We start from the raw sequence: 18,523 nt of genomic DNA on the forward strand, positions 1-18,523 counted from the left end.
TCAGATTTAAATCTTGAATTAAAGGTGAGCATGAAAACTAAAACTAGGCCCTGTAATAGACTAAAGTCCTGTCCAGGGTGTGTACTTGTGCATTAAGCTGCTTCATGCTACAGAATCAGGAAAATCGCAACTGCCCTATGAGCCGTTCTGGCTCGGACAAGGCTTACTTACAGGTCCCATGAATTTAAGAGCTTTTTAATGCCTTTTGGAGTGCAATTGAATACCAATTTTGGGGTCTCCGCGCACCACACACCTGCTAATATTCCTCTCCAAGAATCAGCCCGTGTTGGCAAAAAGTTGCATTTTTAGGGCTATAGCCTAGATGGCTCATATTATCAGGCTGGTGTGCTATTTTAGCAATGAGCATAATCCTGTAGCCTAATGGATGTAGTAGCATAGTGGCTAGGCTATAGATGGCTGAAGCATGGGGTTGCCCATCTTTATTTGTTTAGGCTACCCCAATGGGCTGATCATTAGCTAGATCAAACTCGTGTTCAGAATTTTGGCTTCGATATCAATACCAGCTTAGTGTAATGATACTCCATACCATATCAGTACCACTGTCGGAAAAATGCCTTAGTAAAATATACAGCAGTGTTCCTGTATAAAACATGTGGTCAACTCTATTTGGAGAGCTAGGCCACTGGGTATGCAGCCTTTTGATCCAGCACTACTCAAACACATCGGAGTCTGCTTAACAAGGTTCTGTTGAGTTGTAGAATCTGGTGTGTTGGTGTAGGGCTGGAACAAAAGTCTGCACACCCAGTAGCTCTCCTGGAGGTATTATGCTGTAACATTAGCATACAACAAAAAATTCTAATAAAATTATTCCCTCATTCAATGAATAAGGTATAAAATGGCTATACTTCAAAGCAAGGTAGCTAAACAGGAGGGCTCGACTGACTTTATCCAGTCCAAAGTAAGACATTAAAATACACAAAATAAAAACGCAATATGTAAAGTGTTGGTTTCATGAGCTGAAATAAAATGTCCCATAAATGTTCCATATGCACAAAAAGCTTATTTGTCAAATTCTGTGCACAAATTTGTTTACATCCCTGTTGGTGAGCATTTCTCATTTGCCAAGATAATCCATCCACCTAACAGGTGTGGCATATCAAGAAGCTGATTAAATAGCATGATCATTACACTGGTGCACAGTGTGCTGGGTAAATTAAAATGTTGTCACGCAATGCCACAAAATTACTTCGGTAAGAGGATGGCAAAGTCACTGTCCGTCATTTTCTGTTTATTGACCCAGCTCTAGTTAGTGTTGTCGTCGATCAAAATGTTGGCAGGGTTGGATATGTTTCTTTCTAAATGTAATCCGTTAGTTACCTGTCTGAAATTGTAATCAGTAATGTAACTTTTGGATTACCCAAACTCATTAACGTAATCGGATTACATTCCATTACTTTTAGATTACTTTCCCCTTAAGGGGCATTAGAAGAAGAAAAAACTGTATGCTATCAATTGAATGACATCTATTGCAGGATAAATCAATGGTAAAGTTTACATAGCTGGCCATACACTACCATTCAAATGTTTGGGGTCACTTAGAAATGTCCTTGTTTTTTAAATGAAAGCATATTTTTTTGTCCATTTAAAATAACATCAAATTGATCAGAAATTTGTTGTAAATGACTATTGTAGCTGGAAATGGCAGATTTTTTTTTGTGATTTAAAAAAAAAAAAAAGGAATATCTACCTAGGCGTACAGAGGCCCATTAACAGCAACCATCACTCCTGTGTTCCAATGGCACGTTGTGTTAGCTAATCCAAGTTTATCGTTTTAAAAAGCTAATTGATCATTAGAAAACCCTTTTGCAATTATGTTAACACAGCTGAAAACTGTTGTCCTGATTTAATGAAGCAATAAAACTGGCCTTTAGACTAGTTGAGTATCTGGAGCATCAGCATTTGTGGGTTTGATTACAGGCTCAAAATGGCCAGAAACTAAGAACTTCGTTTCTGGCAAAATAGCTAGAAACTAAGTGACCCCAAACTTTTGAACAGTAGTGTTTATGGATGTAAAATGTTACTTCATGGGTTGGTTTTTATTTATTTAAACTTTTATTTAACTAGGCAAGTCAGTTAATAACAAATTCTTATTTACAATGACAGCCTACCAAAAGGCAAAAGACCTCCTGCGGGGATGGGGGCTGGGATACATTTTTAAATATTTTTTTAAATAAAACACATCACAACAAGAGACCTAAGACAACAACACAGCATGGCAGCAACACATGACAACACAGCATGGTAGCAACACAACATGGCAGCAGCACAAAACATGGTACAAACATTATTGTGCACAGACAACAGCAAAAAGGTAGAGACAACAATGCATCATGCAAAGCAGCCACAACTGTCAGTAAGAGTGTCAATGATTGAGTCTTTGAATGAAGAGATTGAGATAACTGTCCAGTTGGAGTGTTTGTTGCAGCTCATTTCAGTCCCTAGCTGCAGCGAACTGAAAAGACGAGCCACCCAGGGATGTGTGTGCTTTGGGGACCTTTAACAGAATGTGACTTGCAGAACGGGTGTTGTATGTGGAGGATGAGGGCTGCAGTTGATATCTCAGATAGGGGGGAGTGGGTCTTGCGACGGGTATACAGAGATGGCCAGTTTATAGAGGAGTATAGCGTGCAGTGATGTGTCCTATAAGGAGTATTGGTGGCAAATCTGATGGCCAAAAATGGGAGAGAACATCTAGCTGCTCGAGAGCATACCTGCCAATCTATTAATTATGTCTCCGTAATCTAGCATGGGTAGGATGGTCATCTGAATCAGCTTTGATATGTGCTGAAAGATGGACACTGTACCGTCTAGCCATACTCCAATGTACTTGTATGAGGTGACTACCTCAAGCTCTAAACCCTCAGAGGTAGTAATCACACCTGTGGGGAGAGTGAGTAATGTTTGGTCTGATGCTATGGTCTGATGCTCAGAATTCTATTCATTCCAATAAACGTTATACCCCTTGATCTTCAAGAATAGGACTTGGAAAGATGGAAGTATAGATTAGCCTGTTTTACCTGAGCATGACCCCAAAACTAAGGACTTATTAGCCAGCCCTACCCTGTTGTTTATGATTTTGGAGGACTGATTGGGCTCATTTGATTCGAGTTGAAAAATAAATAATGCGCTCATGGAATGGCATGCTTTGAGCACTCCTGAAAAGTGCTATTTACATGTGAAAAATGAATGCCATATGCTGCATTTGCTATAGGCCTATTATTGACCTTTTTTGTTGGTGACACTTTGATAACTTGACGATATGCAGCTGTTTAAAGGGCACATTTACAGATAAAACAAAATGGTTGACCCGCCTCTGTTTTGGTAAAAAGCTGTGGGATGTAACCACTCTCAGATTAATAGACAGAGCTATGGATGCAAGGACTGACCATCCATGATATTAACATTATTGTTTTAACCATGTTATGAGGCTATACAGTGTTTGTTTACATTTACAATGTTTATAAACATTGAAGAAAAACACGCTTATATTTTGGGTTCTCATGGTGTGTGACTGACAGTTGAACTAAGCTCATGAGGCATTTAAGTTATATTCTTCAAGAATCAATGGAGATAAGTCCAATGGATGTAGCAACTACAGATTGCCCCTTTTTAATTCTATAAAAAGTGTGCAAGTTTGAGCATGTATCCATTAGGCCTATGGATAATTTTTTTTTAGCAGCATGAATTAGATTGAGCAATATTAGCCCCACTTTTATTCCATAGGCTTGGATCCGCACTATGCAGCTGTTGCAAGAGCGCCTTTTTCACTGGCTGTCCACTGGTTTCAAAAACAATGATTGATAGGCAGCTTAAACTTCTTGAATTCAACCATTATTGGTTTGAAATACACATTTAGATTTGTGAACAGCCATCCACAATCCGTAAAGAGCAAATAGCAAAATGAGAGTAGCAGTGTGATTCACATCAATGCGCAATGTAGAAATAAATAAATTATAAGTGATATCCGTATCGCCGTAGACTACAGGACTACTGTCATTTTTACCAATTTGTTTATTCAAATTGGATAATCTTTGGATGCTGACAGCAATAGCACAATTGGAAGACATAGCTTGGACTGTAGCCTAAAAAAGTATATTCCTGCTCTCCATCAAACACATGTGGTGTATCATCATAGTGGTCCCTGATTTTGTGGTCAGACTCGCTCAGGTGGAACAAACTTAAATTTGTGCCTTTTTTCAATGCTGATTTGAATGTCATTGAGAACAGTGTCAAATCGTTGTTTTTTTCACAAACATCCTTTCTGAATTTAAAAGTAATCATCCAGTTTTTCAAAAGTATCTGTAATCTGATTACAAGATTTTTGCTGTAACGGATTACAGTTACCGTTTTTCTTTTTGTAATCCCTTAAATGTTTCAGAATACATGTAATCCTTCCCTCCCCAGCCCTGTATATACAGTGGGGCAAAAGTATTTAGTCAGCCACCAATTGTGCAAGTTCTCCCACTTAAAAAGATGAGAGAGGCCTGTAATTTTCATCATAGGTACACTTCAACTATGACCGACAAAATGAGGGGGAAAAATCCAGAAAATCACATTGTAGGATTTTTAATGAATTTATTTGCAAATAATGGTGGAAATTAAGTATTTGGTCAATAACAAAAGTTTATCTCAATACTTTGTTATATACCCTTGGTTGGCAATGACAGAGGTCAAACGTTTTCTGTAAGTCTTCACAAGGTTTCCACACACTGTTGCTGGTATTTTGGCCCATTCCTCCATGCAGATCTCCTCCAGTGATGTTTTGGAGCTGGGCAACACAGACTTTCAACTCCCTCCAAAGATTTTCTATGGGGTTGAGATCTGGAGACTGGCTAGGCCACTCCAGGACCTTGAAATGCTTCTTACGAAGCCACTCCTTCGTTGCCCGGGCGGTGTGTTTGGGATCATTGTCATGCTGAAAGACCCAGCCACGTTTCATCTTCAATGCCCTTGCTGATGGTAGGCTTTGTTACTTTGGTCCCAGCTTTCTGCAGGTCATTCACTAGGTCCCCCCATGTGGTTCTGGGATTTTTGCTCACCGTTCTTGTGTTCATTTTGACCCCACGGGGTGAGATCTTAAGTGGAGCCCCAGATCAAGGGAGATTATCAGTGGTCTTGTATGTCTTCCATTTCCTAATAATTGCTCCCACAGTTGATTTCTTCAAACCAAGCTGCTTACCTATTGCAGATTCAGTCTTCCCAGCCTGGTGCAGGTCTACAATTTTGTTTCTGGTGTCCTTTGACAGCTCTTTGGTCTTGGCCATAGTGGAGTTTGGAGTGTGACTGTTTGAGGTTGTGGACAGGTGTCTTTTATACTGATAACAAGTTCAAACAGGTGCCATTAATACAGGTAACGAGTGGAGGACAGAGGAGCCTCTTAAAGAAGAAGTTACAGGTCTGTGAGAGCCAGAAATCTTGCTTGTTTGTAGGTGACCAAATACTTATTTTCCACCACAATTTGCAAATTAATTCATTAAAAATCCTACAATGTGATTTTCTGGATTTTTTTTTCTAATTGTGTCTGTCATAGTTGAAGTGTACCTATGATGAAAATTACAGGCCTCTCTCATCTTTTTAAGTGGGAGAACTTGCACAATTGGTGGCTGACTAAATACTTTTTTGCCCCACTGTAGGCTACTTTGCACTCTCCTCTCTCCCAGTGTTGCCAACTCCTCAGTAAGGAAAGTAGCTATTGGCTGTCCTAAAAGTCGCTAGAAGTTGTTAAATGACGTCATCACCTAATTTGCATAAATGTCCACGTACATGTAATTGTGATGGACACTGTAGGAGAGAGGAATAGCGTCATGGGAGAGACAAAAAGTGGGAAAAAATACCCTAAATATGTTTAGAACTACAAATGAACTTTCTTCTGTTGATTCTTCTTTTTTTTATGTCACAATTCCAACCCTCCTCCTTTATCCAGGCTTGGGACTGGCAAAAGTGACCCAAAAGAGACACTCTGGCGGAGTTACTTTTTTTTTTTTTTAATTTTTTTGTTACATTTGGTGTTTAACCTTATGACCACTTCGGCGCCTACAACAAGTCACAGTAAACAGTAAAACATTTTTAATCATAACATTTTTTACATTGTTTTGTATACAATCAAAATGGACCAAAAAGAGACAATAGAAAAAAATGTCAATGGCAATGTGAGAAAATCATGGTAACTAGTCTGGCCCTAATTCAGGTTAATTGTTTTTTTCTTCTCCAGACCCCCCCTCCACACACACACACAGGCTGTGCTGGCTCACAGAAAGAGTGGGTCATCGTAATTTTGGTCAAGGCTCTCTATGGCAGGTTCAGCAACTGAGGGAGCTGACTTAAATGAGTAAGCAGCTGATGTGCCAAAAAGCTGCAAAACATTATCAGGCAGCTGGTGCTCATAGCAAGCCTCACCAGACATCTTCAGTCCATATTGAATGTACAGGATGGAGTTAAGGGTATGCAAGGACATCCGATTTCTAAGTTTGCTTTTTACCACACTCATCTGGCTGAAGACTCTCGACTTCAGCATTTGAGTGTGGCAAGGACAACACAAACACAGCAGCCATGGAAAGTTCATGAAATGGGTTGATATCAGCTGCATCCCTGAACTTCCAAATCTCACTCCAGAAGCCCAGTGTGTTTTTTGTCTTATTCCATTTACTAAGATGGATGGCACGCCATTGCTGGACAATCTTGTCTATCTCTGCAGGGGAGTAGCCAAGGAGCTTGGCTATTTTTTTCTATTTCTCCAGGGCTCTTATTGTGCTTTAGAGTTTCCTCCACATTGAAAACTGACATGTACTGCAATGCTTCGAAGTTGCCCGGCAGTCTCACTCTCAACTCATTAGTGAAGGAGATGGTGAAGGCTACACACCTCTTTCGGACATTGTTTTCCTCCTCAGGCGCAAGGTGGAGCTCAGCTGCCTTTGATTCAAAAAGGTAACCAAGGTACGGTTTGGGACTGAGGTATCCATCTATTGGCCCTTTGAGTACATCAACATTTGCCAGTGGATTCAGCACCCTGCTGCTCACAGACTTGATCAGGCTAACCAAGCTGTCAAGTAGCTTAAGAGGATCTACTTGCTCTCCCTCAAAAGCCTTGATGGCCAACTGTACCTCACCCAGCACTACTGTACCTCACCCAGCACTACTGTACCTCACCCAGCACTGACTTCAAAAAAGTCAGATACAATATGTTTTGAAGATCACTGTACATGGAGTATAAAACCTCAGCCATGTGGCAGTGTTCACTGGACTTGGTGACTGCGAAATGCAGCCTCCCACTGGTCCAAAATGCATGAACCACCGGTTCGATGGAGAGCCAACGTGTGGCACACACCTTGGTTATCTGTAAAGGTTTCTCCCCACAGTTGGTCTCATATATGGCCTTGTAGGCCCCCCAGTGCTTTGGAGACACTGAACCAGTTATAAGTCTCTTGTACCAAGTACTCCACACTACGGGGGATGGTGTCATTGGAAGCATGACTTACAGCAAGCTGCAGAGAGTGGCACACACAGCGAATAAGAACCAGATATTTGAGGCCATACTCCTCCTCCAGCACTTTATGGACCCCATTGTTAATCCCCGTCATAAGAGGCATCGTCAGTCCCTATCCACAGGAACTGTTATAATGCTTTGTTTGCCTTTTGAGAATTTTTTGAGTAGAAATCAGCCTTACAATACAGGCAGTATGCCCGTGTATCATCTCCAATTAACGGCTTCAACCAGCCTTTGAATTCAGGGTTTGATTCCCACTCCTTTCTGTATTTTTGAGTGTATAGTTTAGACTGAGACATGATGAGCTAGCCAGCTAGATGTTTAGTTTATGTCACAGAGAGGCGCACACACACACACATTGGACAAGGTGAGTAAGTGACTGAGGCTGTGTGAGTCAAATGCAGTGATTTAGTTTAGACCAAAGAACATTTGACATTTACATCCCACCCTGGATGTAAGCCAGGGCGGGATCAGCCAGCTGCGGCTTCCCACATGTGCAATTCATTTGCAGTCTAGACGCAGAGGGGTGAACATCTCCTGCTCTGACTGCAGCTGGGAGGGACTGCTGCGCGAGGACTGGGCTGCCTGTGAGTGCTTTGGGACAGGGGTGGGGCCCACGGCAGCACTCGCTGCTTGTTGAGAAGAGTAAGAACGATATGTGCTTTCACGTCAGTCTCCAAAAGTCTCCAATAACACCAGAAAAAGTCGCTAGATTTGTCGCCAGTCGATTTTTTTGGGATAATGTGTAGCAAGAGGGGTCTGAATACTTGCTAAATATTGCAACAAAGTCGCTAAATTGGCAACACTGCTCTCTCCCTTGGTAACAGTCCGACTCGCACCCGCACATGACTTGTACACACAGAGGTGCATGTGGTTGGCTTTTATGTACAGTAGAATGTCAAAGATACAAACCTAAGAGTTAGACTGACCGGAGTTAAGGACTGACCATTCAACCGAATGGGCAATAACAAAGTAAAGGACTTTTGCCTTTTAAACATTGCCAACATGTGCTAAAGACCAGTGTCTGGCTTAAGGATAAAAAAAACAAATATGCAATCGAAATTGTCCATATGGATTTTAAGTGAATGGCAAATGCGCATAAAGATACTTTTCTATATATAGTTTATGTGGACACCCCTTCTGCTATTTCAGCCACACCCTTTGCTGACAGGTGTATAAAATTGAGCACACAGCCATGCAATCTCCATAGACAAACATTGGTAATATAATGGCCTTACTGAAGAACTCAGTGACTTTCATCGTAGCACACCGACATAGGATAGCCACCTTTCCAACAAGTCAGTTTGTCAAATTTTCTCCAATTGCCTACGTCTTGAAGCCAAAATTGGCATCATGTATACTGTGCTAATGACTTCACAAATGTGTAACAGAGCAATGTACAATACAGACATTTGGGTAAGCGAGGCATTTGCCGGCACCTTTATGAACCTACGCTATTGGAAAGTTAGACATTTAAGGGTTCTGAATGACTTTCATTCCCAATGTGTTTGTATCTCCAAGGTCCTACTGTATAATAAGAGCAATTTAAAGTCAGTTTACAGCAGTTATCAATCATATTTATTTACATGTTCTACAATATCTCCGTACAATAGTACATAAGGAGACTACATCAACATAGTAGACAAAAGGAGAATTAGTTTAAAACTGTCTCACATAAAAAAAGGAACATACAGAAATCAGTCCATAATCTCAATAAGTATGCACACCTTTACAAATGACGGGGCCTTATCGCTCTAACATGTTTATCAGATAGAACCTGTTTTCAACATGATACAACAGGACACTTTAGGAAACATTACATTATTACCGCACTCTAAAATTAGGCAAGTTTTAGAATCTCTCTGAGCCTTAAACTAGACTCCATTTTAATGATCTGAGAAATGGGGGAAGAAACAAATAGGCTCTTAATTTGTGCAAGAAACCCCTAATTCTGCTTTGAGTTTCTGTATTTCCCTTGGCGGGATAACACACAGTTCATAATTTAAACATTTACGCAGACAGTAGGGTTACTCCTATAAAATACAGTAACTCGGAACACAACCCACTAAAAATGTCTGGAGTAAATGACTCAATGAAAGAAATGGAACAACCTTGTACCCAGTGTAAAGGAACACACCCGTCCAGCTCCACAGGAGGGGCAGATAGTGCAGCATTGTCTGGGCTATAGGGCCGGACGTCCATTGAGCTTGTCATGCATGAGGGCCAGGGCCCCACTGGTGAAGTCTCGGAGTATGTGCATCGTCTCCCTCTGCAGCTGCAGCGACTCGCGCACAAACTCCTGCTGCGTCTCGGCCAGCTGCTGCACTGACTCGGACAGCAGTTCCAGGGAGCGCGACACCGTCTCTAGCGCGGTGTTGGTGGCGTGCTGCTCCTGAATGCTCAGCGAGGCACTCTGCAACATGCTCTCCCTGGCGTTCCGAGGTGGCTGGCCTGCTGTAGGTGGTGCGGCGGAAAACGATGAGGGCGAGGGCTGGGTGCCTGTGGAGGGGTGTGGTCCGCCGCCGCTCCCCTGGTTGTCCTCTGTGAGGCTGGACGTCTGTGAGGTAGAAGGGGGCAGCTCGTCCTGACGCTCGTCATCTGTCTGCCCAAACTGGTTCTCAGTGTCTAGGGAAAGGCAAGAGGTGACACTGAACTTGTGCGTGTGTTTGAGGTTACACATACCACATAGTGATGGGGGGAGAAATCGATAGTTACACATCAGGATATACATTTTTACAATATCGTATTGACATTGTCGCAATATTTTTGCTCTAGTTGGCTGTAACTGCACCAAAACTCCGGTATTTTGTATTCATAGCTTGTTCTCCATCTTTTAAAATAGGTTTTCAGAGCTTATTTCCATGACTGATAAAAACAGTTTTCTCATGGCTTTTGTCCCTCTGCAGCAGACATGTAATATAGTGCCTTCAGAAAATATTCATATCCCTCTACTTATTCCACCTGATTATAGCCTGAATTCAAAATTGATAAAGTTGTTTTTTTGTCATCCATCTATACACAATACCCCATGACAAAGCAAAAAAATATATATATATTTTGCAAATGTATTAAATTAAATACAGAAATAACTGGGTATTCACACCCAGAGTCAATACATGTTAAAATCACTTTTGGCAGTGATTACAGCTGAGTCTTTCTGAGTAAGTAACAGAGCTTTGCACACCTGAATTGTACAATATTTGCAAATTATTTTTTAAATTATTCAAGCTCTGTCAAGGTGGATGTTGATCCTTGCTACAAAGCCATTTAAGTATTGCCATAGATTTAAGCCGATTTAAGTAAACTGTAACTAGGCCACTCAGGAAGATTCAATGTCGTCTTGGTAAGCAACTCCAGTGTATATTTGGCCTTGTGTTTTAGGTTGTCCTGTTGAAAGGTGAATTTGTCTCCCAGTGTCTGTTGGGAAGCAGACAAACAGGTTTTCCTCTAGGATTTTGCCTGTGCTTAGCTCTATTCCCTTTTTTTTGTGTTATCTAAATTTATATATTTTTTTTAAATCCCTAGTCCTTGCCAATGTCAATCATACCCATAATATGATGCAGCCACCACCATGCTTTAAAATATTTAGTGGTACTCAGTGATGTGTTGTGTCTCAATTGAATCCAATTAAAATGCAGGCTGTAAATACAATGTGGAAAAAGTCAAGGGGGTCTGAATACTTTCTGAAGGCACTGTATGGTGAGCAATATGTTTGGAACATCGAATCGCAATACATATCGTATCAGCACCTAAGTATTGTGATATCGTATCGTGAGGTCCCTGGCAATTCCCAGCCCGTATACCACACATCCGGCAGTATTTTACAAGCGTATTTCTAGTACTGCAATACCAGACAAATCGGACCCTATAGACAAATAAAGCGAGTTGAATGTTGGGTCAACGCAGTTACCTTCACCAGTGGGTATCTCGTACTGCATTTCGTAAGAGGGATGTGAAGAATCTCCTGCAACAGAAAATCTAATATGTGAATATGCACCCTCGATAAACCCTCACCTTGAAAGTTGTGTGTGGTGTATAAATTGAACAACTCAGACCCTTCCAGTTTCAAATTAGATAACTCACTGGACGAGCCACTGTAGGTTGGCATAGAATGGTCATCTTTGGGTTGAACCGGGGGTATGGGTGTGTGGCCAGGGCCTGGCATGGGCATCCCCATGGAAAAGGACATGGGCATTGCCGAGGAAAGCGTGGAGGGTGGTGGCATCGAGACGTCTATTCCTTCATTGGGGTAACTGTGTATCCCCGCCATGTCCTCTTCCTCGTCCTCCTCCTCTGGTCCTTCATCATCATCTCCCTCCTTGAAAGCCCCATAATGGAGACCTGGCACCCGGCTTCGCTTTCCATCCAGCTCCAAAATCTGATGCACAATGTTCTCTGTGGGGCTGAGGTCGCGGGACAGCCGCGAGTTGATCCCCTTGAAGTTGGCCCCCGACCGCATGGCGGCCACCTTACGCTTGGTGTCGCACTTGAGGTCGGACCACTTCTTGATGATCTCGATGACCTCACGCTGGCTCTCCCCGATCTCATTCACACTGGCTGTGATCTCCGCCCACACGCGCTTCTTCACATCCGTTGGTACACCGCGGTTAAACTTCCCTGTAAGAGTCAGAGGGACAATTAATAAGAAAAGGATCAAATGCTGGTGTTTGTTTGGCCATACATACTGGTGTCTAAGAGGAGCCGGTACTTGAGCATAAGACAAGAGTTACTGTGCCTCTGCAAAATTAAAGCATGACCACGTGTCTATATTCTGAAAAGAAACACAGGCATGAGCCTGGGATGACACCCAAATTGGGATAAAGTTTTAAACAATTTTTTTATTTTTATCATCACATCAACATGAAGTGCTGCAGGGTACAGAGGTACATACCGACAACGATGTGCCGATTCTTCTTCACTTCATCTAGGAGGATGTGGACCTCACTGAAGGTAAAGCGAGCTTTTCTCTTTTTGAACCGCGTGACACTGTCCTCATTGAAGAAGTGCGAGGCAGACATCTTCCACAATACCTCTTATCTCTCTGGTCTGCTTCTTTCTCGCTGGTCTCTGCCTTCAGTCCTCCTAGTAGGGATACTACTAGCTCTTCTGGAGCCAAAAATGTAACTCATAATAATACATCACTGGACCTCTATCACATACCCAACAGCGTACAACTAAAAGGAAACATTTGATACTGAATACAAATATCAGATTACAAAATAACAATTTGAGTAATTGTTGATTGATAATATAATAAGGTGGATAAGATAAAGAAAATCAGCAAGTGCATCTAAATTCAGCTACAGTAAAGTGTGCCCGCAAATGAGCGTCTGTACTCATTAGCTAGTTAATTGAATTCAATTTGGTTCCCCCAATCACAACATTGCATGACAGAATCATGAATACAAACCTTGCACCCTATAAATTACTTGCACAGCTGTCAAAGTCTAGCGCAATCCCTTTGTTGACCAGTCATCAGCCTGTCTTGCCAAGAAGACAGACGCAACCCGAGTATCATCATCATCATCATCATCATCGTCAGACAGCAGTCAGTGCTCTCTTGATTTAGCTCGGTTTACGGGCTAGACTGCTAGCTAGCTACATTAGTTCACGTTAACTTACCCATACCCAAAAAACGTACTTGTTAGTTAACTAGCTAACTAGGATGTTATCTATGCGATAGCGGCGAAACCGGTTAGTAACTGCAATATGGTAACATATTTGGACTTTTTAAAAACAATGCCTTAACATCCAAAATGCCGTTACTGCTCATTGTTCACATTTTGGGCGTTTTTTTCGTGAACAAGTAAGCTAGCTAGCTATGTTAGCTAGTCACGTCTTAACAAGATTGTAGCTAGCAAACGTTTGCGCACGCAATGTCGCCTCTTCATTCATTTTACGAGACTGAAAAATAACACCAAAATAGGCTAGATATTTGTAATATTGCTTTGCATTACAGTTTTACCTTTGAGGGAAAGAAAGGTTGTGATTTCTGCGATTAGTCCGAAAACTTCGTAGTTAGCTAGCCACAGTCCGATGTCTCGCGCTAGTTTGTACGCAAGCTCAGTACGTGTTTTTTCTGGAATGAGAAGTCCTGCGACTGACCACAATGCGTGAGCTATGGCGCTGTTGAAATCATACGTTGAAATGACAAAAGCACGGAATCACTTAGTTAACTTTCCCAAGCACCTAAAAAAAACGTAATATAGAAGTAGCTAATAAGCTTTTCATCATAATGAAGAAACAGTGGTCAAGGTAACCACGACGGGTGATACATGTATTAATCCAGCCATCAGGTAAACACAACCAGTATTCCCAGAGCATGGGTGAAACAAACTGATGAAATGTTAGCCATCCAGGACATCTAACATTACTCAAACGAAAGCCCGCAGCATCATCAAGGACCCCACACACCCCAGCCATGAGCTGTTCACTCCCTTACTGTCGGGCATATGGTATCGGAGCATGAAGTCCGATATAGACTGCCGAACACTTCAACTGGGCTGACCACCTGCACTTCAGCACGCACATACATTCACTCTACCAGATATGTTATTGCTAAATACCGCACAATTTTTAAACACTTGTAAATATTGGACTCTAAATTGTGCCTTCCTGTATTATGCTAAAATTCTTATTCTATTGAGCCATTTACTTTATGTTCGTATTATTTTTTTATTGTTGAAGGAACCTGTAAGTAAGCATTTCATTGGACAGGGTATACCATGTTTATCCTGTACATATGACTGATACAACTTTGTAGATGAGTACGCTTGAGGTGTTGAAATAACACAAGCACTACATTGTTAGGATTACTTTAATTCCATACAAAATTACACAGGTCATTTCAGTGACTTATGGCAACAGTTACCAATTATGTGTAGCGACACCATGTATGTCATAGTTATAGACTTTCAGAACTGGCTTAAAAATGATTGGTAAATGATTACCTTTTGAGAGCTATTGGAAAGAACCTCTACAAAGGTGAATGCTGTCTTTTCTTCAATTCAAAAGGAAAACAAGCAGATACTCTTGGTTGAATGCAAGACCAGCATCGAGTGGCCCAGAGGTTCTCAGTGTCAGCCCATAGAACCACTGTGTGTGCAGGTTTTAGTTCCCACGTTAGTCTACAACTCCCCCTTTGTTGTATGAAAAAGCTGTATTCACATTGTGTAGGTTGCAAATAATGTATGGAAACCTGCATACACTGGGGGACTGGCACAGGGGGTCCATGGAGTGGTCTAAAGCACAGCATCAAGTAGATAGAAATGGAGTGGTTTTGTAAACACCTGTAGGCATGTCCTAAGCTCAGGAATACATGGTCAACTGGAGCCACTGCAAAGAAACAAATTAAAACAATTGTTTGACATCAACCCTGTACAATGGTGGGTTTTGACCTCTTGTGTGATAGGAACACATTGTACAGTGATGCCAAAAACCAAAGTAGCTTTGCTAGGCTAATTACATTCAGAATACCATCTCATTGGTACAGCTTGTAAGTGTGACATGCTTACCTCTTGAATGTTGACCTTGATGGTTCCATCGTTATCCTTGTCTAAGGTGTTGAAGGCACCTGAAATCAGGAAAATACAACAGATGGTACTCCTTTGAAAATAATGGGGTACATAATCATTGGAATATTTTATTGGCAAAGCTGTTTTCTCTATTCAAATGGCAGCTCTAATGAAGGCCTTGAGGTCAACAAGGCTCTATCAAGAGCAGTGTGCAGGTTTCTTATCAACTGTTACCATGCACCTGCAAAAAAAGATAGCTCAGATGTGCAACTGACTTTTGAATAGAGAAAACTGCCAATAAAATATTCCAATGATTATGTACCCCATTATTTTCAAACGGAGTACCATTAGTTGTGCTGACACATGTACCAAAAGGTTAATGCATATGGTTTCTATATTTAAACTCTATACAGAGCTAAAAGAACCCCTACCATGACGACGATATGGAAATGAGCAGGGAATCAGACTTACGACACATAGCATCCAGTCTCACAAGACAGCCAATGTAATTGTCAAAGTCCAGGTCCCCATTCTCTTCGCTGTATCTGCGGATGATCATCTGGAACAACTGGTCGTTGAGGCGGAAGCCTGGGTCCAAACCATAGACATACATATTTAGGTTTTATATCCTTGGTCAAAACTGAAATGCTGATATCTAAACATTTAACTATGAAGCTGGAAACAGAGGATTACAATCTCAAACACCACTTAAAAAGTTTTGACATTCAAAATGTATTCATATCACAGTGCAATGTTATAAGAACATATGAGCTGTAACAAGTGTCTGCCAAACAGTGATATAAATCTTTCTGTGCTGTATGATATCTCTAACCTGCAACGCTGAAAGCGTTGGGAAGCTCATCTGCACCAATAACCCCAGAGCCATCAGTGTCATAAGTCTTATACACACCCTGAAAACAAAACAAAAACCTTTATTTTGAAACACATTTATGTAGTATAATACTTATTTGATTCAATTTCCATGGTTACACATTATCATACTTTCTAATAGTGCTAATACTCTCAAACTACTTCATTATTCAAATCAAGAAATAATGAGACAAATAGTTTTTAACCAAGCTGGTGGAAATTAAATACTCACCTGCCATTTCTTGATATTGTTCCAAAGGTGTTTGAACTCATGAAATCCAAGCTTTCCAGTGCTGTCACTCAGCAACAGAGTTAAGGTTAACAAAAACCTGACGCTTACAGTGCTTTCGGAAAGTATTCATACACCTTCACTTTTTCCACATTTTGTTAAGTCACAGCCTGGACCCTGACCTCCACCACAAACAGGTCATGACAGGAAGGATACATCCATGACAGGAAGGATACATCCATGACTGCCACCATGCTCCTGCAGGACTCTAAGCTAAACCAGTCTGTCTTTAAGTCACCATCTGAAATTAAAAAGCAGCCAGATCACTCAGCGTATCATCCCCTTACTCATTCACAAATACATATCAGCCTCACTGAGAAATTCATCAAGAATATTACATCTCAAACATGGCTTTCTAGTATAGAAAAGGATTGTCAATAAACAGGCATACGTAGAGACTTGCTTAAAGCACGCAAGCGTGTACATCCAGGCAGAAATAGACAGAATAGAACCCTGACTTACGTTTGGAAATAATTCTATTCAGGATGTTCATCAGTTCGATGGGACTCACCTCCATGTCCTGAAGGAAAAGTTATTCATTTGAATTATTCCCAACATTGAAGCATAGCATGCATAGTGCATCTATTCACAGTATTCAGTAGTGAATTTGAGCCATTAAATGAAGATCATCCTGCACCAAAGGCATTTCAGCAGTCACGGTGCCTTTTTAATGGCAAGGTGTATGGTTGCCACAAGGTGTTTACTTTTACAGAGGTACTATGAAGTTAAACCAAAATAGGAATATGGTGAGGGAGTAGTAGCAAGGAAATATCGTACTCACATCTCCAGCCAACTGCTGGAAGACTTTGCGAAACTGTCTTTCCTCATCACTCTCACTCTGCTCTGCATATGCAAGTGGCCTTCGTGGTGCAGGCTGCAGGATAACGTTAGGAAATTATCCATAACAACTGTGTATTCTGGTGATAAATTATGAAATAGCAATGCCACTCACTGGGTCAGAGGGCACAAAAGCAGCTGGATCAATATTGCTGAAGGGGACACAGTGGAGATGAATAGGTTAGTCACTGGGTAGCATTCCTAAGAGTGATAGCAATGCAGAGATATAGAGGCATTGATTGACTTGGTCAGTGGTAATAGCTGCAGTGACTACTAGCTGAAGAATCATGCTCCTGTCCAACTTAGCTTAAACAATTAACACCTTGTATTCTCTCTTGATTCCAAATTGATTAAAACAGCACAGTGAGAATATATTATCCATACCTGAAAGTCTATGCAATGATAGAACCAATTTAAGCAGTGCCAAAGTCCTGAGATTAGACAACTTTCATTCCACTTGCACCCACACAACCTAAAAAGCCTCAACCCCCTTCCCATTCGGCAAAGCCCAGAAAACACTACTAACTACATTATGTATAAACATTGTTTATACATAATAAGTGCAAATGATTTAGAAGAGGTCCTTAGTACTATAGCCAGATCCTTACCTTACAACATCAAGAATGCCACCAATGAGTCTTTTGGCCAGAAACATCTTTAATTAAATCAATTTAATTGAATTTGTCAACCTGTAGAAGGGAAAAAAACAGATTAAAAACGTATTCGTTTCTAAAGTAGTTTGAAATAGCCCTAATTATTCATTAATAGAGTCATAAATACCCATAATGGAAAGCATATGGCAATCTCAAGAATAACGGAAACCTAACAGTGTAGGCTAATGACTCAGTGTTGACACATGAGGACACACCCACTGCAAATATTTCACCCAATGACGCCTTGCCAATAAAATGCCTTCCAGACAATTTTTACGTATCCAAATTGGCTGGTCTGCTTAAAAAAAGTAAAATTATCCTAAATTAGATACCCCAGCGAATGATACTTAAAAAAAAATGTTAAACCAACGACAGCTGGTTAGATGGCTAATTGGCCGACCATTATAATGTAGCCAGCTAAATTAACGTTAGCTTACAAAGTATGACAGCTAATGTAGGTCGGACAAATGCCTGGTAGCCACACAACATCAATGCTATGAATATATTTTGTAGAATGGATGTAGGTTTAAAGAAATGTATGTCCTTTTTTGCAAGCCTACAAACCAGCTAGCTTGCCTGGACAGGAAGCAGCTAAGGTTAACTAGCAGTGCGCTAATCTACTGTTAGTAGGCAAATCTTATATTAGCAAACGAGGCTACACTAACACTATAATAACACCGAAGTAGTCAACATGTTAGGGGTATTTACTTACCAAGACTTGGTGCCAGTGAGTGAACTTGTAAATAGAAAGAAGGATGTTACCCAAATTAACCAAGTTAGTAAACGCCCACTGACGCTGTCAATCAAACTCGCTACACGTGTCCCCCCGACCCTGAGTGGATAATGAAAAGAAAAG

General features: G+C 41.1%; 2 protein-coding genes across 6 annotated transcripts; both read right to left on the bottom strand.

Annotated features, from left to right (window-relative positions):
• Positions 1-9,059: 9,059 nt before the first annotated feature.
• On the bottom strand, positions 9,060-13,862 carry zgc:153990 (uncharacterized protein LOC768125 homolog). 3 transcript variants are annotated; one of them, XM_024393692.2, is made up of 5 exons: positions 13,470-13,862; positions 12,396-12,607; positions 11,588-12,121; positions 11,415-11,468; positions 9,060-10,129 (listed from the first exon to the last, which is right to left on the bottom strand). In XM_024393692.2, the coding sequence occupies exons 2-5, from the start codon at positions 12,520-12,522 to the stop codon at positions 9,687-9,689; spliced, it is 1,158 nt and encodes a 385-aa protein (XP_024249460.1). In that variant the 5' UTR covers positions 12,523-12,607; positions 13,470-13,862; the 3' UTR covers positions 9,060-9,686. The 3 variants fall into 3 exon arrangements, with proteins under 3 accessions (XP_024249460.1, XP_024249459.1, XP_024249458.1); XM_024393691.2 differs by having other exon boundaries at positions 12,396-12,610; positions 12,915-13,862; XM_024393690.2 differs by having other exon boundaries at positions 12,396-12,610; positions 13,470-13,859.
• Positions 13,863-14,303: 441 nt separating this feature from the next.
• Positions 14,304-18,523, bottom strand: LOC112228407 (calpain small subunit 1). Of its 3 annotated transcripts, none has more exons than XM_024393706.2 (11): positions 18,380-18,523; positions 17,623-17,703; positions 17,130-17,166; positions 16,959-17,051; positions 16,640-16,697; positions 16,334-16,418; positions 16,121-16,181; positions 15,851-15,929; positions 15,490-15,606; positions 15,019-15,077; positions 14,304-14,839 (listed from the first exon to the last, which is right to left on the bottom strand). In XM_024393706.2, the coding sequence occupies exons 2-11, from the start codon at positions 17,667-17,669 to the stop codon at positions 14,813-14,815; spliced, it is 663 nt and encodes a 220-aa protein (XP_024249474.1). In that variant the 5' UTR covers positions 17,670-17,703; positions 18,380-18,523; the 3' UTR covers positions 14,304-14,812. The 3 variants fall into 3 exon arrangements, with proteins under 3 accessions (XP_024249474.1, XP_024249472.1, XP_024249473.1); XM_024393704.2 differs by having other exon boundaries at positions 16,121-16,187; XM_024393705.2 differs by lacking the exon at positions 18,380-18,523 and adding an exon at positions 17,795-18,353 and having other exon boundaries at positions 16,121-16,187.

Source organism: Oncorhynchus tshawytscha, linkage group LG30 (genome assembly GCF_018296145.1).
Source record: "Oncorhynchus tshawytscha isolate Ot180627B linkage group LG30, Otsh_v2.0, whole genome shotgun sequence".
NCBI classification, from domain to species: Eukaryota; Metazoa; Chordata; class Actinopteri; order Salmoniformes; family Salmonidae; genus Oncorhynchus; species Oncorhynchus tshawytscha.

Coding starts and splice junctions, on each gene's coding strand:
- zgc:153990 (XM_024393692.2), bottom strand. CDS start 12,522: ATGTCTGCCTCGCACTTCTTCAATGAGGACAGTGTCACGCGGTTCAAA. Junction 12,122..12,395: donor GAATCGGCACATCGTTGTCG/GTATGTACCTCT, acceptor TGACTCTTACAG/GGAAGTTTAACCGCGGTGTA. Junction 11,469..11,587: donor AACCTACAGTGGCTCGTCCA/GTGAGTTATCTA, acceptor TTTCTGTTGCAG/GAGATTCTTCACATCCCTCT.
- LOC112228407 (XM_024393704.2), bottom strand. CDS start 17,669: ATGTTTCTGGCCAAAAGACTCATTGGTGGCATTCTTGATGTTGTAAG. Junction 16,419..16,639: donor GAATAGAATTATTTCCAAAC/GTAAGTCAGGGT, acceptor TTTTAATTTCAG/ATGGTGACTTAAAGACAGAC. Junction 15,930..16,120: donor ACAATATCAAGAAATGGCAG/GTGAGTATTTAA, acceptor TTTTGTTTTCAG/GGTGTGTATAAGACTTATGA.